The sequence below is a fragment of the Hirundo rustica genome, chromosome 4 (genome assembly GCF_015227805.2).
Source record: "Hirundo rustica isolate bHirRus1 chromosome 4, bHirRus1.pri.v3, whole genome shotgun sequence".
NCBI classification, from domain to species: domain Eukaryota; kingdom Metazoa; phylum Chordata; class Aves; order Passeriformes; family Hirundinidae; genus Hirundo; species Hirundo rustica.
Genome location: NC_053453.1, coordinates 64,256,716 through 64,283,687, shown reverse-complemented (window position 1 = coordinate 64,283,687; position 26,972 = coordinate 64,256,716). Strand labels below are relative to the sequence as shown.

Genomic DNA, 26,972 nt, shown 5'->3' with positions numbered 1-26,972 from the left:
ACCCTGGAGCTGGGGTGCGCCGCTCTCATGGCTTTCCATGCATTGGCCAGAGGGCGGCTCCTCTCTGAGCCCTGCCCAGGCAGCTTGTCCCCTCCATCTCCAGGTGGCCAAGGGGCTTCTCCAGGGCCCCCAACCCCTGCCTGCCTCTGCAGGTTGCCAGCCTGGCTCCCCAGTGCCCCAGATGGTGCTGGGGCTGAGCAGAGCAGCACCAGGAGGAGCGTGGTGACTGTCAGTGCCTGGACACTCATCCTCAGGTCCTGCCTGTGCTCAGGATCTTCCTGCCCGGACAAGGCTGTCGGAGTCAATAGCAGAGGTGGAAGCTGCTTTTTTCCTCTGACTCTGGATGCAGCTGAAGTAATTTTTATAGTGCAGGGACATACCTTGGGGGCACAGCCCTTTTCCCCCGCCCCTGCTGTGTCCCACCTCCCAGCTTACGAGCAAACCCAGCTGCTTACGTGGGCTCCAATCCCCCTCCCTTGTGCTCCCGAACATCCCAGCACCCTTCTGCCACAGCCACCCTGTCCCTGCTCGGGTTGCACACATGGGTGCGTGGCATCTGAGCACAGAATCTTTCGGCTGAACCACGGTTTGCGAGCAAGGTCTTGGAAAAGGGAGAGCTGACGGTGAATGTTTGTGTGTGTGATGGAAAGCTGGTGGGCTCAGAGGGAAGGGGCTGCTACGAGCCTGGTGGCAGTAGAGTCTCAGGTAGAGGAAAGGCGCCCAGTTAGTGCCTCCATCAATTGCAGTGGGAGCTCACTGGTTAAACAGCAGAGCCCTCCCAGGAGAGTGGTGTTACAGCTGCCCTGATCAAGCTTTGGCTGAGCTCAGTGCTGTGTCAGACACCAGGGATCTGCTCCTCAGCCAAGGGACCTCACTGACAGTGGTCTCTGGCTGAAATGGAGAGTGAGTCTGTACTCCAGGTTTGCTATCAGTCAGGTTCAAGAACCAGCCAGCACCAAGACCAAACTCTACTAGAAATCAGTTTTAATGAGTTTCAGTGTTCACTGATCTGTTGGCACCTGCAGTTGCATCCTGTGCACATCTCATGCTTAGAGAGAGAGAAGGACTTTTCCTCTTTGTTTCCATCGGAGATGCCTTAGCTCCCTCTGATCTCTTTCGCTTCAGTCTTGATACTCTGGACTAAAGAAGGAAGGAAGCCCCAAGTTCAGAGGAAGCCATGTGGAACAAGGAACGATCATCTTTTAAAGGCCACCAGCTGGTCCCTGGTCACTCTTCTTTACTTTGTCTTCCCTACTTTCTCCAGGGGCATTGGGCTTCAGAGCAAGACGGTGTGGTGTGTGCTGGCTGGCTTGGGAAGGTGGATGAGGTTATCCTACAGTGTCGTGCTCCTGACAGCTGCACCGTGCCACAGGTTGCGATCCATGGGACCTCTTGGATAGGGAAGAGTAAGCAGCAAGAGCAGATGTTGCTGCTGGGCCCAGCTAAAGAGACGTGGTCCTGAAGATCCAGGAATCAATGACAGAGGAGCTACCATGATAATGGACAACAGTGACACAAGGTGGAGGAAGAGAAAATTCCCTCAATAGAAAATCTAGATGGCCTGGAGGTCAGAAAACCAGGAGGTCTGAAAGACCAGAAACCAGCTTTTCATTCCACAGAAGTTCCCTGGGTTGAGGCCTCCTTTCCTGAGGTCTTACTCAGGAGCAAAACAGATGGTTGTTCTCAAAGCTCAAAACACAGTCCAGTTCCTCAAAACAGGAATGCTGCGAGTGCAATGAGGTGATAGATGAGAAAGCCACAGTGTTCTAGTCCATCTTCCATACCTTCACCTCTGGCCAGCTCCTGCTCTTGACTTGCTCCTGGCTGACACTGGAAGTGCTGATTTCTGGGGAGATGGGCTCGTAGGAACGGAGAGACAAGCTGGCAGCCAGCAGACCCATCCGGACACACGTGCCTGTGTCATGGTTAGCAAGCATCCCTGCAAGGATTCCTGCCATTAAACTGTGGAGGGAAAGAAAGGTGGTTTTGAACACAGGGGGAACAGCTTTGAACCTGGGAATGTGGCTGTTCCTTTGTAAGATCTCTCATTTGGACCCCAACCAGCATTTTCAGCAGCAGAATATGTGACACAGGAAGGCTGAGGCTACAATGAATGGGTTTTGCTTTTTCTATATCTGTTTTTAGAGTACCAAATAGTGTCATCTATTTGCATTTTTTGTTCTCCTCATCTGAGAAGCTGAGGTACTTCCTCTTGTACCACATTTTCTATTCTCCTCAGTTTTTCAGATGAGGTAGGAGAAAAGAAAGGAGCCTGAGAAGGGAAGAATCTAATTTTCCCCTGCTCTCTAGTTATTTTGTCACTTCTCTGCTCTTTGTTGGTGCCTCATTATGTCCTCGTTATATTGATGCCTCCTCTCCCCAAAGGGTTGGATGGGGTGAGAGATAAAGTTTCTGTATCTGTGTGAAAGGGACAAAATGCACAGCTGGAAAAAGAAATCCAAAGCTGAAATTACACTGGAAAGTCAGATTTTTGGGGAACATTTGCTATGGTTTTTCATTTGAGATTTGCCAGTAAAAGTGATGTGAGTGCAGTGTTTGGGATAGATTGGGAGCAACTACTCTATTCACAGTAACTAATGTAACAATGTTCAGAAGCTAAGAGAGGACAAAGAAGGGAAAGAGAATGGAGAAGACAATCACATTTTAGAGGAAGAAGCAAGGACAGGAAAATGTGATGGCAGGGAGGATTAATAAGCACATCTATGGGGAAGGTAAAAGGAGGCCTTATTTTGCACTCCACCTAATTACATCAACATCTTTTTATCCCTAACAAAGGCAGAGAAGATTATGTCTTCCACAAAGTGTTCAATCTCTCAACGGCTCCGGGAGTTGAGAGTAAATATTTTGGGGAACATCCCCTAGCAATGCCATGTGTGGGCATGTGGTGTTAGGTTGTCAAGGCAGCCAGGGGCAAGGAGCAAACAGGCACTGCACACGTGCTCAGCTCATGGGCAGATCTCTGGAGCTGGACAAGAGCTGGGGGTGGTGGCATGAAGTGTCCCTCATCACTGTTTCTGGATTGCATTGTCCCCTGACCAGTGCTGTCACCGAGACACAAAACTAGAGTGACACAGTGCTTCTAGTGTGAAGGTTCACGGGGGCTAAGCTGGGAAAGTGGTACATTTTAGGCATTAGAAAAGAATTCTTTACAGTGAGAATGGTGAGACATAAATAGTTTGCCCAGAGAGGTGATGGATGCCCCATCCCTAGTTGAAGATGTCCCTGCTCATTGCAGAAGGGTTCAGACTACATGATGAGAGGATTAATTTTCTTTACAATGACCACTAAAGGTCCCTTCCAACCCAAACCACTCTGTGATTCTACAATAGTCCTTTGAAAGCGCCACCAGGCTGGGCTTGGGACACCTAACATGTTTATATGCTGTGGAGATGGCTTGCATGGCGTTGCAGTATCCTGGCATTTCCAGTCTGTTTGGGCACTCTTACTCTATAGAACCGGGATTTCCAGAGTTCAGGGGAGCAGTTGGGCTTATTAGAAAAAACAAACAAAAAAAAACCCCTCTGGATGAACAAGGGGACTATGAGAATTCCCCCACATGGCCTTGGGGACTCAGAGATGAGCTGGGACACAAACAGCATGTCCTGGTGTTAAGCAGGCTCTCCAGCTTGGCAAGAAGTTGATTGCTTTTAAGTAAAATATTGAGGACTCTATGTTTAAAAGAAACCACAAACCACACAAACCTTTTCATCCTGCACACTGATCAGAGAAAAAAGAAGTGTTGCTCTGTGGAGTTATTGCTAGGTAAGAGTAGAAAGGGAAAAGGAAATACCTGTCACATGCAGACTTTTGGTCTAGCCCAAGGCAATGAAAGGACAGAATCAATTACTGCAACGTATGAAGCAAGAAGAAAAAAACAGCCTGGCTGCTACATATAGTTTGTCAAGTTAACAAGGAGCATAATAAAATATTACTCTGACAGACTGAGAATTGATCACGGGGGCTAGGAATAATAGCTGTCATTTCCCACTTCTATGTATGGCATTGTGCGAACAGCCAGGCGAATTATACAGCAGACTCTTCTGAAGCAAGAGCTTCAAAATTGCCAGAGGCAAATGGAGAACCTGATGAAATGCTTTTACAGGGCCATTTTAGCTCTTGAGTGGCAGTTCCACTTCCATCGGAGAAGTGTGGAAATAAGGCAGTTAGTTAGTAAGACAGCTTTGATGTAAGGTGGTTTACTTTGCTTTTAGCAGCTCAGCCCTGAGTAATTCAGAATTCTTAGATTGCCAGGAAAGACTTGGATCTTGAAGAAAAGCAAAACTAATAATGGCAAGCCTGGCTTCCGAGTCGCTTTGGGGGACATTTCTAACACCCTTTGCGAGGAATCGACGTAACCAGCCCTGGTCTCATCTCCTTAGCGCCCCTTCCTCGAGCAGCAGGGTGTCGTTGCTTTTCCAGTGGAATTTCAAAGCAATCCGACCGTGGCCCTTTCACAGGCAGCTGGAGAGGACGAAGCGGCGAGCGACATACCTGTCACCAGCTCCTGAGACGCTGACCATCTCCTCCCTGCTGATGGGCACGGCGGGGTAGTGGGCAGCACAGAGCCTGGCAGCGGCGGGCTGGGGGAGGAGGGAAGGGCAGTCAGTGGGAATTGCCATGGATGGCAAAAAATGGAAAAGGCTGAAAAAAAGGCAATAATCTTTTTTTTTTTTTTTTTTTCACGCTTTGATCATTTAAATGAAGCTTCCTGCAAATGAAGCTCGCTCTCATGAATATTCACACAAGCACATTTAATTCTGGCTGACTCTAAACACCGCTGCTAGGAGCCAGCAGTATATGGGCAGAGAATCTGATTTTCTTTCGGAGCTGTGTCTTCCACCCCCCCAAACACATACATTTTCCAGCAGTGATGCTATATCTCCCAGGACTGCTGCCATGACACCAGAAATAGCAACAGTGCCATATGGTCCAAGAAAGAAGCGACTGAGAGCTCAGAGTTAGTTTTCCATGCCCCTACCTGTTCATGAGCTCCTGGATAAAGGGAGATGCTCCCTCCCAGGCTCTTGCCGCACAGGAGGACGCCGTGAGCGCCGAGGGTCACCACCACACAGTGCAGGTGGGCCAGCAAAGGGCAGGCCAGGGCCACTGCAGCCTGGACAACATCCTCCAACCTGGATGGCAGCTCTTCAGAGAGAGGGGAGGGAAAAATGGGTCCTAAACCAGCCTTTCTTTGGGCTGACACTGCCTATTTATGAGCACTTCAACTACTATTTATGGGCACTTCTGAAATGTTGTTGGGAATTTTTTTTTTTCTCTAAGTTATGGGAAGCATGGAATTTTCCAGAGTTAGACTTGCACACTGTACTTCTGTGCTGAGAAACCCAGCTCTCAAGGGACTAAAGTCTCAGAGATCAAAAAGCTGTCTTGAAACATGTCTTCCTTGTTTCAATGCTGTTGGATTTCCATCTGCATTTGGTGGTCGTTCCTGCAAAGGGTGGTACTGCTGGGACAGGTGTCCTCTGAGCATCATGCCTCAAGGACACGTTGACAAACCAGATATTATTCCTGTTCAGGTGTTGAAGTGAGGCAAATGGGACCTCTGGTTTTGGGCAAGGAGCCATCCCAGGCCTACTGTGGGCTCTGATAGGTCATCAGTCCATACAGCCCACACAGAGACGGAGACAAGGTGCAAGGTACCATGAGCACTTATGAATCCTGATTTGCCTGTATGAGAGGCTGAAGCAGAAAATGCTCTTCTCCAGGATCTAGGTTATCTAGAAGCCTGACTGACCCTTCTGGGTATTCAATACCTGCTGGCAGAGGGTTCCCCAGGGTCCGATTGATTGCTCTCAGCTCTTGCAGGTTGGGGGAAATGTACGTGAGTGCTTTCCAGCTGTCTGAGAGGAACGGCTTAGAGGCTTTGTTCTCATCTGTTGGCTCATAGCACACTTCAAAACAACAATGCAACGGGTTAGTTAGTTAATTAATTAGTGGTTAATCTCTGTGTCAGAGCAGGATGCGGTGTAGAACGCTTAGCATAATCTGCACAACTAGAGTTACCCCTTTAAATTATGAGACACTTAAATATTATTTCCCCCAAACTTGGGACAAGGTCTCCCAAGGTTTCCTTCTCAGCATTCAGCAATGAGACAGCTGCTTCTAGCTCCGGATGATATAACCAGACCCCACTTTTGCTACTCCAGTCAGCTGCTTTTCGAACCTCTGCCAGGTTTTTAGATTACTGTGTCCTTCTTTGGGATCTGCTTTTTAAAAGGTAGGTGTAACTCCAAAGGTGTAGGAAGCCTTGTGAAAGATCCCCAGCATATCAGTGGAGGGGGGCATTTATTTCACCGGAATGGAAGAGAATTCCTCTCAAAAGATGCTTTAGTGCTTTGTCTGAGAAGCAAACCATATTGCTGCTCAAACTGCCAGAAGCGCACAAATCGCCACTCGCATTGAGATTAAAAGGCTCAGAGGAGAGCAGCATTCCCTGGCCTTCTGGCAGTGCTCAAGGGCTTTACCAGCTGCCTAAGGAAATGTGGCTCATCTGCACAAAGAGGAAAACTCCAGAGAAACCCGGAATGTTTTATCCATCTGAAGCAGAGTGGCAGAGCACAGAAAGAGGTGCTGAATAAGCCGGCATGTCAGACAGTAAATGGGTATCTCCAGCAAGCAGCAGGGGTATGCCTGGACAGCCTTGGCACACATGCTGTCAGGGCAAGTCCTCCTTACCTGCTAGCTGGTGCTCTCTAGCTAGTTGGCAGACGTACTGAATAGTGGAGAGAGGCACATTGCCATCAATGCAAACAAGCGGGGCCTGACACAGGTTCTCCTTGAACTGGGACACCTAGTTAAAATCCAGGACACACAGGAGAGACAGCCTGAGTCATTGCAGAGGGACAAAATCATTGCTAGTCAGACTTGGTGTAGGATTTTGACTTGTATTCCAGCCTTTAGGTGCAGGCATGACCCTAAAAGGGTGATTCCTTAAGGAAAATGGATTTTTCCATTTGTCTCATCTTCTCCTCTTCTCCTTCCCCTGCTCCTGGCCATTAAGAGCTGGACTCAAAGGGCAGGGCCCCTCCAGCACAGAAAGGTAATTGCTGGTCCTCACTGGACCACTACAGGGAAATGGAATGCTGCTGTTAAACGCCACTCTAGGATTCCCTGGGCCATGCCTGGCTTGACTCCACGTTTGCTCACTGCACATGTCATTTGGATGTCCTGTCTGCGGTGTCTCCTAATACAGGCTGTTCAGCAGGCTGTTTTACTGCTGGGCCCCATTGAATCCCTAGGGATGGAGCAGTGGAGCAGTGGAGTGGAGAGCTGCTGTTCTCTCCTTTGGCTCGCTGAGGTTGCACAGCCACTTGCTGGGATGCCAGGCCGGTGCTATGGGCGCTCGAGCAGCATCCCTCCGTGTCTCTGCCAGCCCTGGTGGAAAGAGGGGCTGCCAAAATGCACTTTGGAGCACAAGGCTGGTTCAGAATGTCCACTGATCACAGCTGCTTTGTAAAGCTCAGGAGAATTAATCCCTCATGTAATGGTTTCCTGTGCCAAGGCTTGGGGGAGGCAGGGTGGGGATGGAAGTGGGAGTAATGGCCAGATTTTTCCCTAGAAGTCTCCACCTCACGGAGATGCCACTGTTAAGTAAATTGCACTTAACTTCCATGTCGCTGTCAGTCATGAAGCACAGGCTTTTGTTCTGTCAATGAAAGGTTGAGTAGGAAAGGAGGGTGCAGTGATGAGGCTTTCACTGAATCACTCCTTAATCACTGCTGCAATTATGCTTCCCTGATGTTTTTGAATGTTTGGATGTGCTGAGCAACAGTTTCTGTTGATACAGCTCAGTGTGTAGAAACAACAGGGATGGTGGGGAGGGGATGGAACAGGAAAACTCGATTTAACCAGTGTTCTGTCCACTTTTTTTTCTGCTTTTCCCTAAAGGAAGAGATATGGATTTGGGTTAGGGTTGCAATAAGGTTGATTTCTTGCTGCCTTTAAGATGCGAAATTATAAGTGCGCTTTGACAAGTTAATGAAGAGGATTCTGGCCTACATATCAGGGATGATGGTAGTGGTGATATCTATAAACCAGAAACAGACAGAAACTCCATCTGGGTCAGCAGTCACAGAGGGTTCTGGTGGCTTGTTATGCTCTGCCAGTGGCCAGTGTCCAGGGTTAACCTTAGCACCTCCCATTCCCTCTGCACACCCGTTCCCTCCTGGTACAAATGTCACCAGTGGCCTTTTCTCACAGGCTCACACTCTTTCCCATAAGAAAAGCTCACAAATCCGAGGGAGTGCATACATATTGCTCTGTTATCTGCTGGTGGATGTCCATGTCTCCCAAGCCAAGGCTGAGCTCCCCAGCACTGGTGATCACGGCGCAGTAAGTGGCTGTGCTCTTCCCCTCCAGCTGAAGGACGCCGCTCATGTCCTGAAACGGGAAGGACAGTTATACACTGAGCACCTTCCTCCTCCCTGCCACACTCAGCTCACTCTTTCTGTGGCCACCTGGTCTCCAGCCCAGCTCACTGCTCTCTCCTGGGATAAGCAGCCCGTCAGGGGTACCTCAGTTTAGACAATGCTGGCACGTGGCCATTTGTTAATATTTGCGATGCAGCAATCGCTGCAGGTTAAAGCAATCCTTTGGTAAATGAGTGGCAGCTGTGTCTGCTGTGCAGCTCCACAGGTTGTGTCCCCTGTAACAGAGGAGTGGTCAGCAGCCCTGCCTGCCCCAGTCACCTGTTCTCATAGCTCGTGTGGGACAGCATCTCTTGGTGGCACTCTGCAGACAGCAGTGACTTATGCTGGCCACCTCACTGACTGCCCAGCCTGATTCTGAGCACAGTCTGGAGCCATTTCTGCAGCTGTGGGACAGAGAGCTGTGGGGTGTCCTTCCTTTGTGGCCCCTGGGAACGATCTGCTTAGGGAACGCAGGGCACATCTTGGAAAGAGCATGCGGATGGAGAAACGTATCTATCTCAGGAGCTGACAGGGAAGCGGGAGTTTTTAGGGAAAGGTTCATCTCCAACACTGGTGGGAATGTATTTTGTTACAGGCAAGGATTGCTTGGTGGCTGGCCAGCAGTTCCACCTTCCCTTAGGAGGCCGCTCACTTGGATGGCACAAACTGTGCTGTATAGAGAAGAGATCCGAGACCAGCCATGGTGAAGCCTTTATAACCCAAAACAGAGTTCACGTTCTTATTTCTTCATTTCCCAACTTACTCAGGTAGCCAGAACCAAGGCCCCATGGGCTCTGTTTGGATCCCAGGGTCATGAGGGCACTAATAACAGTAAGCAGCCCTGACCAGCCTCACCTGGGGGCTGCACTCACACCCTGCCTTGCCTCCAGACCTGTCTTTTCTCCATGGAGTTGGCTGATGACCTAGGTTAGAGCTGCTCTCCTGGCTTTTTTTTGGTCCCTGCTGGGGTGGTGCTGCTGGTGGTGCAAGGTGGTGCCTTGCTGTGCTGGGGAGCTCCTGCTGCTCCAGCTCCCTGACCTGTGGACAAGCTGCTGCTGAAGTCAAGTACTCCCCAATGCACAGGTAAGCAGTGTATGCAGCTCTGTAGAGGATCCTGCTCCTCTGAGCTTGGGAGGTGTCCAAACTGCAATTCCAGTTTCACATTTTCTCTGTCTTGGGCTTTAACTAAACCAGGTGAATTTTGGCCATGCTCTGTGTGTCCTGGGGTTCAAGGTTTGCATATTTCTCTCTATGATTAGCCTTCACTAGAATTGTACGTGGTTGCTCCTGATTTACTTCTGTCTCCTCCAAGCACCACTTTCTGGAGCTGAATTCAGAGCCCAGGGTTCAGACTCCAAAATACAAGCAGCCTGTGTTTTGGAGGTGGTTCCTTGCCTTCTAACTGTGTGTAACTAAAGAAGCATTGAATTATTCCTACTCTTAGCCTGATGGAAGGTGGCTCTGACATCTGCCAGGGTTGGGAAGAATTTTCCCCCTGTGATGTCGTCTCTTCCATGTTTCTGAGGTGCCACTTGTGTGCAACGTACCATGTGGTGGCAGTAGTGCAGGACAGACCCCAAATGCTCATCCTTCCCCACGGCTGATAAGAGGAGAGGAGCTTGTCCAAGACGGCTTAAGCAGTCTAGAAAGCAAATGGGAACAAAAGCTATTAACAAATCCACCGGAGTACTGTGAACACAGCAACAGGCAGTGCAGCATGGCTGTCTCTAGGGAAGCCCCCTCCTGACAAACTTAATGCTCATCAGTCCTTGCCTAGAAGGATGTTTAAGATGAAATTGAGCTGTAGTTGCTGCAAGTGACTGCTTAGAGCTGAGTGAAGTGTCCTACAGAGAGCTGAACCAGCACCCTGAAATTTAAGATTTTTTGGAACATCTGGGAGCAGAGGAAAAGAGGGGAAAGCAAATTCTGCTCTTTTCTGGCATAATCATCTCCTTTATCATCACAGGCATGTGGGTATTCCCACACTGCTTCTGAGCACAGTGTTTGCTGGTGCTGGCCTTCCCACACTGCTGTTCCCACCATGATACAACCACCGAATCTGAATGTATTAATGGGAAATCCTTCCTCCTCTCCTTTCAGGTTACCACAAATTGTACCTCTACGGGTGGTGTGGGCTTTTTGGGGAATTTTTTCCACTCAAGCTTCTTCATTAGTGATCTGAAGTGACAGTAGATATGTATTAGGAGATTGGGAAATGTCTAAAAGCTCAAATAATCATAAAATCTTACTGTAATCTGTCCCTGTTAACTGCACTACAGGAATATTGGTCTGCTGCTCCTTGTGGTGGAGCCACAGGTACTGTGTGCTCCCTTCCCATTGACAGGACTGTAGCCTTTCTTCTTCTGCAGCAACTCCTGTAGCTCTGTTCCTTTTGTCCATGGTATGTGGTTTATCAGTCTGAACTATGATTATTCCTTTCAACTTCTTGCTCTAAGCATATTTCTATTGTGTCTGTATCCTGGCATTAATTAAATCTGAGGCTGCTCAGTAGTCACTGGAGGTACTGATGCTTATTTTCTTTGATTAAGGGTTACTTCACCCTGTGCTAGTTAACATCATATTTGTGGGCCTTCCTTTTCCTGATCTCAACTCCCTCCCCTCTTATTTCTTGGAAAGAGCGCTGCCTTTTCCAGGCAGTCTGCCCACTAGTATATTGCCTGATGCGTCCCAAACCTTGTCAGCATTCACCCTCTCCTGCTGCTGCAGGAATACCAAAGGACAAAGCACAGCTGGCATGCACCCTCAGGCAAACCCGAGCACCAGGCACCTGCCAAGTTCCTTCCAACACCGCCAAAGGTTCGTCTCACTCTTCCAGCGTTTGTTTGCCCACCGCCCTGGAAGAAAGAACTGTTAATTGGCAAAACTGGGAGGGCTGCCTGGCGTAGTTGCTACATCTCTGTTATCGCGTGAAGTTGATTTTGCTGAAACATGGATCAGCAAATCAGAGGGAGCAGAGGGCGTCCAGCTCACAGATTGAGGGCAATACAAACTTCTAGAGCCATCTGCTGACTTCAGTCTCGATGACAAAGGCCTGCTTTCAAGGAGGGGAGACCCACTTGATCTCCCCATGAGCTGCTGGTTTGGTCTTAACTTGCTAAGACCTCCTGGAATGGCTCAGGAGTGTTTCAGGCAGTGCGAGCAGCCCTCTGAATTCACCTGCTCACAACAACCTGGGGCTCTGCCTTCCAGGCCACTTAGCTCCCACCTTAAGCTGTTTGTGGGAGTTATTTATATTTGTTTGTTTGATTAAATATTTATTTATTTATATCCCTCTTTGAATGTGGAATGAGATCTGTTACCTTTGCCTGTACTGCCTCTGTACTTTATCCATGGAAGGGTCTGTTTCAGAGACTGAAGAGTTTTTCACTCACTCATTGCTTCCCAAACATATCCTGCATTAAAAACACCCTTCTTTTCCACATGTGTGGCTACCAAATTCTTTTCTCTTTCCTCTGCCTTCCACTCCTCTGTCCATCTGCCTCTCTGTCATAGACAAGTTGTCAGAATACAGGCAGTTGCTCACCCATCTCATTCTAATTCTACTGCCAGAAGAATTACATCAGTAAGTGCTGAGATCAGTTTGGGCTCCATCTGTCTATCAAATGCTCTTAGAGCTCTTGTTTCATAAAATCCTGAAAACTGTTTTCCATCCCTGAAGTCGGCTTTCCACTGGCAGCCCTAAGGCCTGTACGCAGATCTCCTGCCCTACACCAACCCAGCTGCACAAGAACAGCCCTGCACATAACGTTTTCCTTGCTTGTAAACACCACTATCTATTCTAACCAAGAAAATGTCTTGCTATCTCACTGTAAGGAATATTCTGCCCCCAACCCATCCCTGTGCTTGATCATTCTCAAAATTCTTTCTGAAACTCCCCAAGGATTCTTCTTCCTGTGCATGAAGTTGCACATCTATGTGTCCTTTGCACACAATGCTTTCTCCTGCATCCAGCCCTGTGAGAGGCTGCTCTCCCAACTAAATATGATATTTTATTTCTCTCATCTGACCTTCAGGCTCTTTTTCTCAGCTCTGACGCTCCCCTGTTCTGTAGTCTGCAGGATTTAGTGCTAATTTTTGATACCTTTGCTTTTCTGTCTGGCAGTTCTCCAAGGCCTAAATCGAGGAGAACTGCCTGTATATAAGCTACCTGTGGCCTTTGTTCATCTTTGCACTACTTGTCACTCCTCATTAACACAAATGCCTCTCCCTTGCCTTTGCTCGTGCTCCCTGGGAATCGCCACTGGCACTGTTGGGAATGAGGATATTTCCATCTTCAACTGTGTCCTGTTGAGAGTTGCAGATTTCAAAAGCAAAATGAGTTTGGCTATTTTAATCCTGAAGCTCACCCTCTGCAATACAGGCAGCCAAGGGGATAAAACCCCAACACCCCAAAAGACAAAGCAAAGGTGCTTTTTTAGACAAGTCAAACAACGTGGCTTTGACCAGCCCCTGTTTCAGTCTTAAAAGAGGGTGCTCACTGCCATCAGCAATAAGTGCAAACTGTGGTTCGTGTAATTCCATTATCTGTGTTTTAAAACTGATGCCTGCAGGAACAGTGAAAATACTCATCAGCTCCTTTCACTGCCTGGCATGCTGATCCTCTCTTTTAGCTCCCCATACACCCCAGAGGCAGAGTGTCTGGGTGTCTTTTTCATGCCAAGCCTTGCCCTAAGAGCAGATGTAGCAAGCAGCCTCCTGCTCAGGGATCCGGCTGTGGGTGACCTCTCCTGTTGTACAACCCCACAGGGCCTAAAAAATGAAGATGCTAAATCTGTCTTTAAAGTAGCAGATGGGTAGAGTGAGAGAGAAACCAGCAGCTGCCTTTCAAAGAAAAAGAAATGAGCAGCTCTCATCACACCTTGCCAGCTCAGTCGTAACTCCAAGTCTGAGTGGTATTCAAATATCACTTCTTGCCTTTGGGTGGGGCTGGCTCAGATTAAAAAATTTAGGTGAAAATGGGGTTGCTAAAAGTGATCTGAAATGAGGCTGGGCTGATGCTTTCTGGCAAAGTTTCAGAGAACTGAGGAAGTCTCTGGAACCTTCTTCCACCTCCTAAGAGGTTTGAATCCTAAGTGTAAAAATGAGACTCTGCCCAGCTTCTGGGTATCCTGAGACAATGATAATCATAATGCTTTTTCCAGCAACTTCCTCTGAGCAAAACTGTTCATCCCTCTCAGCAGGTCAGATAGTTACATATTAAGCATTTAGCTTCTGGGTAGCCTTGAAAGCCATGTGGGAATTACAACCAGGTCAGAATACAGCTGCTTTCCTGCTGAGACAGCACGAGGAGCGAGTGGTACCCAGTGCTCTGCAACAAATCCAGCAGGCATGAAGCTGGGATCTGCTGGGTGCGGAGCCCTTAGAAAAATATCTGTCTTTAAAAAGCCAAAACAATGATATTGAGAGGGGCTTTTCCTATTGACTGGAGCTGTCAGCAGGAGCCCTTTGGGTGGCATCTCCCAAATCCTCCTGTGGCTTGGCATTTGGGCACCAGCCACAACACACCATCAGCTCTAGGGCTCGCTGAAGGCAGAAGGGCAGCTAACACCTCGCTTTTTAATGCAACTTTTTCCCTTGTCAGCTGTTCCCAGCAAGACCTACGCTGGTCCTTGGCCCCCTCACCATGCTATGGGTGATCCAGGGATCTGCACTCGTGTCTGCCATGCCACAGAGTGCCTATCCTTCCTTGGACACGGCTCAGCTCCTTGTCCCGATGGCTGAGTGTAGGCCATGTATGGTATTGGTGACATCACAGCTGAAGCAGCCGAACTTCTGCTTTTGCAAGCTTTCATAACTGATGCCACAGCATATTTCACCCTTGACCATTGTAACACTGTTTGGCCCCTGTATCATTAAATAGCTAAATTCCTTACAGACAGCTTCCCCAGCACATTTTCCCTAGCTGACTGAGAGGCCTTCACAGGCTGTCCCATCTGATGGCAGAAGCTTCCTGCCTTGGCTATCATCACAGAGTAATTTGAGACACCAAACGATTTTTGAGCAAGCTTCACCACCTCAATCTGCAGTGCTTTGTACAGCTTGAGAAAAATTGTACAGGCCATTCAGACAGCTGTCATTTGCAAGGGGGAGTCCCAGGTTCGGTCTGCTTTAGCTTCTTATTTGCTTCTTGTTCAACCAAAAGAGAAACAAAGAGAGTCTGGTAACATTTAAAATGTTTGGGTTTTTTTTTTTTTTTTTCTTTTTTTTTTTCTTTTGTGTGAGACTCAAATCCTTCATGAGTATTCTGCACAAATACTCTTGCTCCTATTTCTGCTGCTTCCCATTGTTATGGCAATCTCAGACAGCCAGGGATGGCTCTTACCTGGGGATTTCCCCCCTCTGGGGAGATTGCATGGATGATACATGGCTTTTTCCCTCCCTTGAGTGTCGGGGATGGTGATTTTCACCATGGGGTCAGAGGAGGTCAGTATATGTCACTCAATTATCCACCTAAACAACACACCAAATATGCAACATTACACCTCCCAAGCGTGTGCATGCACACATGTGGATATCCTACAGGGATAACACCTTCCCCTCAGCCCCTTTGGCTTGCCATGCCTGGCAAAAAGTAAAAGCAGCTGCAATTACATTGGTGCTAAGAAAACTGCTACAGATACTGTACCAGGATGTCAGGGTTCTGTGCCTTGGCTATAAAGTCAACGTTGATACCGCCAATCACCACCTTTAAGAGGGAAAAGAAAGAGGTAAAAAGTGGTTGGAAGGGCTTCAGGAAAAAGTTTCCAAGTCTTCTTTGCTTTGCTGAGTCACTTCTCCCACCCTCTTGAAAGCTCTCTCACTTACAGTGTAAGGGCTAGTGCTTATTTTGAATAGTTAGATACAGGTTTGTACAATCCAATCAGAAAGGATCAAAACCTCTTTTCTTTGTTGCTTTCTGAATTCTGCCTGCTGACAGCCAACCCCAGCGTGGCAGGTGGGATATTACAGTGGACACACAGGGATGCTGATGGTTTCTCTGTGTGATACACCAGGCCTCAGAAACATTCAAGCACTGGTGGGTAAAAAAGCAAAGAAAATGGGCAAAAGTGGGCAGAAAAATGCAGTAATTTCTTGCAAGCTCCCAGGAGAAATTGCTATACCCAGTGACACTTTACAGATCACTTTTTTATTGTCCTACAAAGCCAGAATAAGCAGTTCAGCTCCACAAACAGGAAGTTTCCAGATTCTTTGGGGACATACAGCTGTTTTTTTTCTCATCAAATGCTGGGTTATTGCCTCTTGAGTCACTGCCCTCTTTTATGTTGACAAGCCTTATTGCAAATGCGTTTTAGAAAATCTTTCGTGTCTCTAAAGACCACCTAAAATAGATTTCCTGCAAATTACATGGCACAGACAAAATCCAAGAGAGTGAATAGAGTATTAGGGTTATAGTAGATCTTGTTCGAGATGCGCTGTAACTCTCGTGATTCTGTCAACCATGAGGAGGAGGCCAAAAAAAGTAGATATTTATAAACATTTATGGCTCAGCAGCTCAAAATATCTCTCCCTACCCTCTTCCAGATCTACTCCTGTAGTCACAAGTTCCTTGGTACTAAGAGCTATAGAGCTGAAGCTGTGCATAAGGGCACAGTAAAAGGTGATTAAAGCTTTAATGGCCTTGATGGTCTAAGACTTAATGAGATTAGGCCGTTGTCAGTGTCTATTCCTTGTAAATGTGGATGGGGGGAGGAGGAGAAGACACTTCTCTTTCAGGAATAACAAGGGAAACTAAAGCGAGAGTGTCTGAGGGTTCGAAGGAGAATGAGATGACTTGCTCCCTGGCTGAGTCATCTTTTACTTTTGGGAACAGATATAAATTTATCTTGTGCTGTCAGCAGAGAGGCATCCTGTGGAGGCCAGCAGAGGACTCACTGGTTGGGGTGCGGTCACCTCCTCTCGCCCAGGCCGGTTCCTCTTCCTTCTGGCTCTCTGTAGTTTGCTCAGGGCCACTGCAATGCAGCTGCCCACTCTGGCATTGTTCTGGATCAGCGCAAGGTCTGGTCGGCGTTTCTTTGAGGAAAATTAAAAATACCAGCGAGTCTGATCTGTTAGAAGCTTTGGTAGGAACTGTTCAGAGGGAGAAAGCAGGAAGCACATGCTGGGACTTGATAGATTTGATCCCCTTATACTATAATCCTTTGGGGACAAGTATAGTGGGTTACAATGCTGCATGAAAACTCTGACTTTCTTTATTTTTTTTTTTTTTTTTTTCTTTTTGGGGGGAGAGGTGTTGTGTTTGTTGGTTGGTTGGTTGGTTGGTTTCTTAGTTTTTTTTTCACCTTCCTCCCCCAGTGTTCACAGAGAAGAAAGCTGCCTTTGGCAGGTGAGGGATAGAAGCAAAAGCTTCACAGAGAAAAGAGAAGGTGAAGTACTTAAATTCCAGCAGAGAGCCTAAAAAACTTAGAGGATCCTGGTCAAGTTTTCCAGAAAGAGATACCTACTGAGATTTTGCCAAGTCATTGTAAGCAATTTCTTTTAGCAAATTACACTGGGAACAGAGTATCAGAGGCTTTGAAAGCCCTATTTTGTGGCTGCATATAGCTCTTATATCCAAAAATAGCTTTACCGTTCTGCCCTGAGTGGTCAGGTCTCCTAGAGGGCTGGCAGCAGAGCCTGGATGTGAATCTGGCTCTCCCAGGTCCTACACTGGCGTCCCAGTCAGTACCTCTGCTTTCTCTTGCCCGTGCAGTAGGATCCCTGCACACCCAGGGGTGTTTGTCCTCCAGGTTTCTCTTTCTCTGTACCCACAGGGAATGTTGGATAAGGCAGTGTGATGTACAGCACAGTGCTCTGGGAAGCCCAGGGACCTTCCAGGGTGCAACCCCAGCACAGACAACCGTATCCAGAGATTTCATCACAGAGCAGGCAAGCTCCAGGGTCAGATGTGAGGGATTCCTTTGGGCTCTGGAACACCTGCCATCAGTGCTGCCCTCCAATTTTTAGTGTAGAAGGGGATGAAGGCAGTAGGGATGCTCCTGAGAAGTCAGGATGCAGGTGCTAAACTCTCATCTGTTTGCAGATACTGAAGTGTTTGTTCCTTGCTAGCCCATCAATAAAGTGACTGTGTTTCCTTCCAGGCATTATCAGAAGAGACAGGAAATACACTGGAGCACTTTCTTTTTTTTTTTCCCCAGTTTAGTAAAAGGATACTGGAGTCCAGTGATTTCCCATCAGTCAATTCTGCGAGTTTCTCTAACAAAAAGGGGGTCACTTCTTTGCCTGTGATTCCTCTGGACCTGAAAACATAAATGCCCACAGATGAGCTGAAATGGCATCGGAGGAGAAGCAGTGCTGCCAGCAGATACTTTATCTCCATAACCACATACCATTACAAGTCCTGTAAACAAGCTTTGGGTTAGATAAAGGTACAGTTGAAAATAAGTTGCGGGCTCACCCATGCCCAAGGTTAAGCTGTGCTGTGGCTCCTGCAGCAGTGTCCCTGAATTTGTTTACTCCCCCAAGACCATGGGCTGAGCAAAGGCAAAGCCTGAGGTTGCTTCTCACCTGGCTTGGCTGAGAGCTTTCTGGATGGCCTCTTCGATGGCCTGGCCCTGGGCAGCTCGCTCCTGGGGGCAGGGCACTGCTATCAGCACCCCGCTGCTCAGGCCCAGCCCCAGAGCACTGTCTGGGAGAGGATGGAATATCGTTAGTGGCACTCCTGGCAGAAGTCAGGTGCTGAAGAAGGACAGAGGAGAGCGGGCACGAGGTGCAGGAAGCCTCAGAGTTCAAGCACCAGTTCTTAGCTGAGCCAAGATCAGGATCTTTTCCAGCTACCAACCAATTCACATCTGCCTGTCTCTTTTGAGTCTGTCTGTACAGTAAAAGGGGCAAAGGCTTTTGTTTCTTTTTTAAACTGATTCCCCGTCTAAAGGCCCAGAAGCTGTTTTTGTCAACATATTAACACAAGTTGCCTCCACCAGGTGGGAAAAAAAAAAATTATGAGCACTCCAAGCTGGCTGCAGCTGGCTGGCAGTTTTACTTAGTGTAAAGACAGGACTTCTCTGCTACTGTATTTTCAAAGCACTTTTGATGCAGGAATGGGGGAGGTGGGACGGCATATTTTTCAGGGCAAATTTTTCTGCAGACTTGGAGAAAGTGCCTTGTCCAGGGTAATTCTTGTGTCCCTCCTTTCCAAACCCTTCCATGAGCCGTTGCCATCTGAAACACACCAATGAGTTTAGCTGCCTCCACTTCATCCCGGACATGATACGGTGCTTGGAAGCCACTCTGGCGTGAGAAGAAGGCTGGGAACTCTCTTGATTCTCCAAAGGCAGCCACACACACCCCCTGAGTCTCCTGCAGCAGTGGAGGTGAGACAAGCAGGTGATCAGTGGAGGGAAAGGGGAGCCAATAAAGAATGGGACTTTTTCCTTCTACCCAGAAAGAAACTGTCTTTCCTTGGCACAGGTTGTGGTTATCTTTGAACACCCCATTCTACTCTGTCCTCTCACCAAGAGCCAGACGTAGTAAGTGGCTAGATCAGATTGGCTCACTGAGGCAAAGGAGGCATGTGCATCTTTGTGTGTGCTCAGGGCTGATCCAAAGCCATGCAGCTGCCATTGGCACCATCCTGAGTCCAAGATAACACCCTGGGATCTGAAGACATGTCATGAACTGAGAGTATATCAACGAGTTCTGTTTGCAATTGAGAAACAGCAATGTCAGCTGTCACCTGAAGTGCTGGCCCTGGTGGTTTCCAACATGCCGAACCTTAAAAGGTGACTAATGAAAATCATCTGGATGCCCTTTTTAATTCTGATTTTATTTAGTGTTTGATGGATCTAGCTTTCTTGATCTGTCAGTTTCTGGGAGCATCTTCCCAGAAAAGGAAATCTAATGCCAAAGGAAAAGGACGTGGCTAGCACTACCTTTGACCTCAGCTGGAGCAGCTGCTGGAGCAGCCCCTTGGACGTGGATAGATTCGTGTTAGGGAGCATTCAAGTGCTCGTACAGCCCCAGGACTACTTAACTGTAAAAATGGCTTCACATCCTTTCAGCAGCAATTTCTGAAAATCTTTGGCTTAGGACCCATCCCAATGCCACTGGGCACTCTGTGCACAAAGAAATGCTTCCAGACACCACAGCCCATGCTACCTACCAGATATTCCAGTGTCCTGCCAATATCAAGGATAGACTTGGCTCCTGCAGATACAACAGCAACCGGAGTTCGTCCTAGCTCTGTCAAGTCAGCGCTCACATCCAGGGCTGTCAAGGGACAAGCAGCATTGTGCTGGTGATTGTGTTGTACTCCATCTGATGAGATCTGACCTCCTAAAAAGCCACATATGCCCAGGATGCCACTGCCCGACTTTATAACTGGGTAGGTCCACAAGCAAATATTAAAGGTTTAGATCATACTTTTAGGTGTGAGATTGAAAGAGGTGTTGACAAAAAGAAGTCACATGGTTAAGGGCAGATGTGCAGACTTGTATTCAATCTCTTGGCTCCTTGATCATATTGATAAAGAGCATGCAAAAATTTGGTAGAAAAGAAAGAAAAAGGTGTTGTACAGCAAGGATTAGGTTCAAGGATTTGTTGAACAATATAATTGAAGTAGATTTTGAGTTTGGAACTGACAATGCTTGCAAAAAAAGAAAGTACCACAGGAGCTGACCTCAGGAAACTCCCTGGTCTGGAATTTACATCACATCTGAAAGGCATGGCATACAACAGGGCACTGCACTTGGGCTGTGCTGGAAATACGTATGGCTGAGAAGAGAGAAAGCACTTAAAATCTACAAACTCTACAGCCAAGAGCAGGCCATCTTCCAGAGAGGAGCACACATCTCTGACACAGAGCACACTCTTTTGTGGCAAGGCTCTTCTTCTCCTCAGCTGAGACAGCTGATAAAAACACTGTGCTTGGCAGCCAGTATCAGGTTATCCAGCCATTACAAAGAGGGAGAGGTGCAGTCAGCTCCTGTTGCACCAGCTAACAATATCAATATAACCCCGTGTAAGCAAAGGATAAAGAGAAACTTCCACCCCCTTAACAACTGGCCAGGGCTCAAGAGGAATATTTTGAAGCTTCTGGAAAGGAGACATCAGGGAGAAAGTAACCATAATTTGATCAAGAAGAATGTTAACTTTATTCTTCTGAATGCTTACTGTAGGGCAGGCTGGGGAAAAGGAAAAAGAAGGAGTTGAATAAAACTGTAGCAACAGAGTGAAAAGTAGAATGTATTGATGTTCTTACTGTTCTCCCCGTCCCGATGGACACCTCCTATGCCACCTGTCACAAACACAGGAATTCCTGCTTTGTGTGCCGCGATCATTGTTCCAGACACGGTAGTGCCACCAGACAAGCCCTGTCGGGGGAGCAACCAGTGACAGTCAGCACCCAGGGTGACGTGGAGGAGCAGCTACAGCTGTGGTCTGCCACACAGCAGTGTGAGCAGCTGACCAGTAAAATTCTAACACAAATACTCCTTTAGCCAAAAGGGCACAGGAACTCACTTAGGAGTTGGACTCTATAATCCTCGTGGGTCCCTTCCAACTAAGAATAATCTGTGATTCTGTGAATCATCTGTCATCCCTGCTATATAAGCTGTTCTTGGCCCTGGTGGCAGAGGTCTTTGTTGTCCAGAGTGTTCCAGGGGCAGCTAGTGGCACCTTTATCTGTCACTTTAAGCCCGGGATGGCCTCAGTGTCACGTAGTTTACATGCGATGTGATAACATCCTATCACGCCAATAAGAATGTTCTTAGCCAAGTGCCCACGGCTTGCCAGCACAACCAGAACGACTTTTCAGGAGCCCTATTCCATGTACGTCATTCCCTTACTCAGGTGTATTTTGACTCTAGTTAGGGCCGGTTTTGCACTTACCAATAAGGTACAACTTTCCATGATCTATCTGAGAGTTTTAAAAGCCACCTGGCTTGAAGCTGAAGAGCACGATCCTGTTGCTAGAAAAGCAACTACACTTTACTAGGAAAGCCACATTAGAAAGTTTGCACACCATACCTGGCTGAGGACGAAAGGAAAATCTCTACGAGACACTTTAACTGCATTTTTACTGGTTGCCAAGAACTCGAGCTCCTCGTCTGTGAGGCCCACGTGGATCTGGCCCCTTAAAATACCTACAGTGGCTGGCACTGCTCCATTTCTTCTTACAATTTCTTCCACCTCTCTGGCCATGCTGAAATAAGACAAACAAGACAATAATCACAAAATTAGGGATGGAAACAATCAGGCAAGAAAACTGTCACGTTTGATGGCCATCATTCACAGTTCTACAGATCTTGTGATTTCAGCTACATGCTGCTCTCCTTGTATCTGCCTCATGGCAGAAATCTTTGCACTTGAACTTGCAGAAGTGAAGAGTTCCCATTTTCAAGGATGGCAATGTCCAAGCTCAGTGTTTCATTTTTGAGAAAAATCATTTGGTTTACAAGCAAATCTGGTTGTACAATATATGACTGAAAATAGGGACCTTCACAAAATAGGACTTTTCTGTATCTTTTACCTGTTATTTTTCTGACATCATAGACATTCACAGAAACCCCAGCTGCAGACCAAGCCTAAGTTTAGCACATTTTGTACTTGATCATTCATACACTATCTTTCTTAGGAGCAGCTTCTTCTCCTTTTCTGAGCTATCTGGACATATGCTTGGCAATCTTTAACTACTGAAACTACCTCTTCCCCAAATTTGAGTTTTTAGAGCTTTACTTTAAGACAGAATGCCAGGCAGAATAATGGCCAGGTAAAAAGCAAGATGGATAATCAATACCAAAACCTTTCTGTGCTTTCTGGGAGCAAGGATGGAGGGGAGAGTGCAACAGTTTCTGGCACTGTAACTCAATGAAACACGAGTCTAGTGAAAATTGATAAATAAAGAGTGGATGAGGGGGGCTCCATGCAGGGTCCAGAAGAGAGTGAGAAGGGACCAGGAGCTGCCCTGAGTGGGCTAAGAAACAGATTTAACTATTGTGTTTCAATCTTTTTTCGTTACGAAAGATATAGGAAAAAAAAGCGCAGAGTGTTTTCAATGTCTGTACAAACTATGCAGCTGAAAAGACTGATATCTCTCTCTTAGAGCAAGCGGTGATGTTACCCGCTGCTCCATTTTAAAGGAAGCCAGAAATTTAAGGTGATGGATAAAGAGATAACTAAGCTCTCATATTTGTCCTTAAAAGTCCAAATACCATTGTCTTACACTTGAGCTCACAGTCTGCATGCCTAAAAACCTGCCATTTCCATTTGCTCCTGCGACAGCTTTGGCTTGACCAAGAATACTGATACCAATCCAGTAAGTTATGTGCTTCATTCTTACAACTTCACTGAATGAGGAACATCAAAATCCACCACCTCAAATTCAGAGGATACGCCATGCCATGGGTAATGATGGTGCTTTCCAAAGCTACAACGGGTCTCCCCTCCACCAGAGCTTCCTGTACAGAGGGATGAATCCTGACATAACCACCTGAGGATAAACACAGAAGAGTGAGTTTTTTGTGTGGGTATTTGCAGTAACCACTGAGCCGCTTTATAAAAAGCAAATTGTTGTTGTCACAACAAATTTATCCCCCTCTTCAGCTGTTCTTTGGGGTGAATTTACAAATAACTTTGAGAAGACTAGAGCTGTGTTTTATGTAAGTGAAATGTGTGCAAAATATCTCTACTGTTAGTATGAATTATTACCCTCATCACCATCACTGAAGGATCCTCTCCCACCATTTTTGCCGTGGTATAGTTACTGGCTCCAGTGACATTACTTGAGCATTATTGTGAACAAACTGAGCCCTGCAACCATGCCTAAAGATGGAAATATGTTTTAAAAGAGTGGAAGCACCAAGGATACCATAGTAACTCAATATATTTTAAGACTACCGTACACCAAGACTATTGTGGCTCTTTGCTGGGCTCCAAGAGCACTGCCAGCAAGGTCTCTGCTGAATTCAGATGAGGAAAATGCTTTCCACCCAGGAGCTGTTTCAGAATGCACTACTCACCATGCAGAAGTCTTCTCACCTGGGTGGTCCCACGTGCCATGGAGGACACGTGTCTTCCCAGGCCCAAGGTTATCTTCCTAATCATCTTATGCGTTTGGACGGTCCTGAGATAACAGAAGCCAGGTGAAAAGAAAGATGTAATTTAGCAATGATGTGTCCCTGAGAAGCTAAACACTATCAGTTCTTGCCTTGACCTTGGAAGGTAGACAGACCTTGCCAAGAAGATTGCCTGGAATCTCCTGATGTTTCAAGCATGAGCCAGGGTGTCAAAACAAAACGTTAAGCTGCAGAAATGGAGTTGGAAGGGATCACCTGGCCCATTGTCAATGCTGGGCTGAAACCGCGATGGAGCAGAGGAAAAGATGAGGAGTAACAAACTAGGGAAAATTCTAAAGCAAGAAACCTTTTAAATTTCAAAGTGACCTGCACATGATAGATGTCAGGCCCAGCCACTGTCACCTCCAATGTGAAAGGTCACAAGGAGGAATCTACAAGGAAGAATAGTGCTATAGTGATATGAACCTGCTTTTTGCCGGTGTCTTGGAGAAAATAAGCAGCTCAAAAAGGAGCTGAGGACTGACAAACCAGACTGGAACTGCAGGGAGGAGAGAGCAGCTTTCCCTAGAGCCGGGAGTGCTTTATGCAGGCTCATGTTACATCATCCTTCTTAGCACAGTGCCTTGGAAGCAGAGTGGCAATTCAGCCCCAGCAACAAACTCCAGAACTCCTCCGGTCTCTTAGCAACTCCTTTTCACTCTAATTAAATTCATTCCCAAACAGAGAAAGAGAGGGAGAGAGCTGTAAATGTTAAGAGAGTGGTCTGGTGTGGGTCTCAAGGCAGTTTCACTCAATGCCTGGCTGCCTCACATACTTTCCCTGGGCTTTTGGCCATATTCCTCCAGTTTCCCTGTTCCTCACCCCTTCACTAGGAGGAAAGGATTCCCTTCCTCAGTCCTTTGTGCCTATTGTTAATTCAGATGGAAAATTAATTAAAATGCACTACTGTGTTCATGTTACACTTATCAGAACATGGCTCTGCTCTCAGTACAGTGTGTGGCACTTCAGCTATATGGAAAATTCTTATACCCAGGGAGAGTTATTTACCCAAATCTAAAGACTTCAACTATACAGGACAGCTTGGGCTGTGCTATTTAAGAAATGTGGGACTGGATCAACTCGACACAATACACACTTGACTGAAACACTAAGATTTTCTACTTTCCAAACCCTTTAAGTGCTAAGCTCAGCAGCTTGAGCTGTTCATGGGTTCATGCAAATGTTCTGGCATGGCTGTGTGTGTGCCTACACACCCCTCGCTCTCTGGGGCAAAGTCAGCTTCTGAATGAATTCATTAAGCCAGCAGGGTTACGCCAGGGATCGGTTGAGCTGCTCGAGTTGTGCTCTGAATTTTAACAACCCCCAGCTCTGAACCACAACACCAAGGAGTGCCCAAACTGTACTGGCCAGTGGATAAAAACCAGCTGGTCACCACCTGAAACCCAAAAGGGCTGAGCTGATATCCACGGGAAGCTCGGCCAACATTCAGCCTGAGCTAGCTCAAAGATTTTTAAAGCTTGGCAAGTTTGGCTGCAAAACCCATACGACCTTTTGCCTTGTAACCAAACTTTGCACATTCGTAGTGCACGTTTCAGGCAGCTCCAGCACGGACCTGCTCTCCTCCCACCTCCCACCTCCCCTGTGACCCATCCGGTGTATCCGAGCTCATGGAGCAATGGCCTGGTGTCTCTTACCTCTGAGTGTCTGTCTCATGGAGGGAAGCTGGGTGGGTACTGGAGCGGTGCCTGGGCAGCCCTGGGAGGAGGCAGAGGAGGGGGTGAGCTGGCCAGAACTCCCGGCCAAGAGAGTCTATTTATTATTAACCACAGGCACAGCTGAGCTCCACAACCTCTCCCTGCTCAGGGTGCAGGGGGCCACTTCATGGCAGGGCCAGGAAAGCTTCTGCGATTACTTTTGTTCATGCAGAGCTAGATTTTCCCCTTGCTCTTTAAAAGACTTTTCTCATTTTTCAGATTCCTTTCCTATTAGGTTTTTTTTAAAATCGGTGAATTACTTGCTCGCCTAAAACAACGCCTTTGCAGACTGCGTCCCTTTGTGCTTATTCCTAAAAAGCAGAGGAATCACATTCATGCCTCCCCCACAACTTTGCCAAATGCAGCTGTTAAAGCTCTTTCTTCCCAGGGTGAGAGCTCTACCCAGCTCTCGGTCTCTCCAGCAAGGAAAGCTGTAGGTCTAAAGAAGTTGTGGCCACTTTTTTACGATGCAGATACCTGGTAACACCCAGAACACAAGTTCACAGCAAAAAGCTATTCTAGTCTCCTCCTATAAAGACACTCCATTCTAACAGTTCAAGGGCAGTTTTGAACAAAGACTGTGAAATTAATGTTTGACCCCTCCTAAAAAACCCATTATACTTTAACAGCTAATGCACTGGTATTGTACATATTTCAGTTTTATATTCTGCAGAAAATATCACAGTTGAGAGGTAGATGGTCATGAAGGAACTGATTTACAGGTTAAAAGACAGACACAATTCTGTGCAGCTTCCATGCACTACATAAAACTAGCTGAAGTAATTACTAATGTACTGCTGAAGTAATCAGTGTCAGGGAACTGATTTTACTGCAATCCATTAATCAGGAAATTGTAAAACGTAAGTTGTTAAAGCATTGTTTGCACTTTACAGTCATCCCTTTCATAAGAAATTTCTTGCAACTTTTGTTTGTTTAACCCAGCAGTAACAAATTGTGTCTTACTTTCTACATCTTTCCAATCTCTTCAACTAAACACATCCAAGGAAACCTCAAACAAAGCTTGCTGAGTTACAAAGACAATCTGCCTCTGACTTCTGCTACCCAGTCCAGAGGGAATTTAATTGCAGGAATGATAGACTGCATCCTCAGATACCATAAATGGATGCTGGAGATTTTGTGAACGATATCTTTTTCCTGGGAGGATGGGTAGCCAGATGTATCGGAAAGAAAATGTGTAGGTAAAATAACATTTTTTAAAAATACACACAAATTATAATGACATGATTTTATTTTCCATTAAATCAACTTGGAAAGACTGCAGTATTGTAGGAATCTATCTAGACCATGATGTTTTTGACATACTCTCAGGCAAGATGGCTTAGTGACCAAGTCAGTTTCTTGGTCAGTTTCCAATTCTCAACATCATCTCAAGGTGATCTTATGCAGTGGGTGCCCAAGTCCAGCCCGTCATATTAGGTTAAGTCAGGGGTAAGGATGTTTTGCTTGATTTGTAAATATTTTTTTTTTCCTTAAATCCAGTAGAAAATCAGCCTGTTGGATTTTCAGCTCAGCTTTCCAACATGAACCTGTAGGTCTCCGAGACAACACGGGGCAAGTCAAACAGGTCTCTGGGGGCACTACGGCAGTCTTGTGCATATCCCAGCTCTGGAATTGCTCCCAGCAGGATTCTGCAGTGCGATACATGGCTGACAACAGTGACTATGGGGTTTGGAAGCAGCCAGCAGGTGACTGGCAGGAGAGAAAGCCCTGGAGAAGAG

General features: G+C 46.9%; 1 protein-coding gene and 1 long non-coding RNA gene across 3 annotated transcripts; one reads left to right on the top strand and one right to left on the bottom strand.

The window, feature by feature from the left end:
- Positions 1 to 618: 618 nt before the first annotated feature.
- LOC120752289 (uncharacterized) lies at positions 619 to 25,200 on the bottom strand. Of its 2 annotated transcripts, XM_040063145.2 has the most exons (19): positions 25,174 to 25,200; positions 23,423 to 23,526; positions 22,779 to 22,893; positions 21,432 to 21,606; positions 20,665 to 20,776; positions 19,567 to 19,673; positions 18,638 to 18,764; positions 17,973 to 18,093; positions 17,619 to 17,704; positions 16,341 to 16,465; positions 15,094 to 15,153; positions 11,236 to 11,302; positions 9,995 to 10,089; positions 8,290 to 8,418; positions 6,715 to 6,829; positions 5,793 to 5,930; positions 5,000 to 5,166; positions 4,513 to 4,601; positions 621 to 1,962 (listed from the first exon to the last, which is right to left on the bottom strand). In XM_040063145.2, exons 2-19 carry the CDS (start codon positions 23,505 to 23,507, stop codon positions 1,767 to 1,769), a joined length of 2,109 nt encoding a protein of 702 aa, XP_039919079.1. In that variant the 5' UTR covers positions 23,508 to 23,526; positions 25,174 to 25,200; the 3' UTR covers positions 621 to 1,766. The 2 variants fall into 2 exon arrangements, with proteins under 2 accessions (XP_058276263.1, XP_039919079.1); XM_058420280.1 differs by lacking the exon at positions 5,793 to 5,930 and having other exon boundaries at positions 619 to 1,962.
- LOC120752290 (uncharacterized) lies at positions 9,316 to 19,586 on the top strand. Its single transcript, XR_005700662.1, has 3 exons — positions 9,316 to 9,530; positions 18,617 to 18,778; positions 18,876 to 19,586. It is a non-coding gene; the product is annotated as an uncharacterized LOC120752290 (long non-coding RNA).
- Positions 25,201 to 26,972: the final 1,772 nt, after the last annotated feature.

Excerpts from the sequence above, each read along its gene's own strand:
- LOC120752289 (XM_040063145.2), bottom strand. The coding sequence starts at position 23,507 with ATGATTAGGAAGATAACCTTGGGCCTGGGAAGACACGTGTCCTCCATG. Across the intron at positions 19,674-20,664 it reads CCATCGGGACGGGGAGAACA|CCCTGGATGTGAGCGCTGAC; the intron begins GTAAGAACATCA and ends GTCCCTTGACAG. Across the intron at positions 16,466-17,618 it reads TGGGAAATCACTGGACTCCA|ACCTTGCGCTGATCCAGAAC; the intron begins GTATCCTTTTAC and ends AACGCCGACCAG.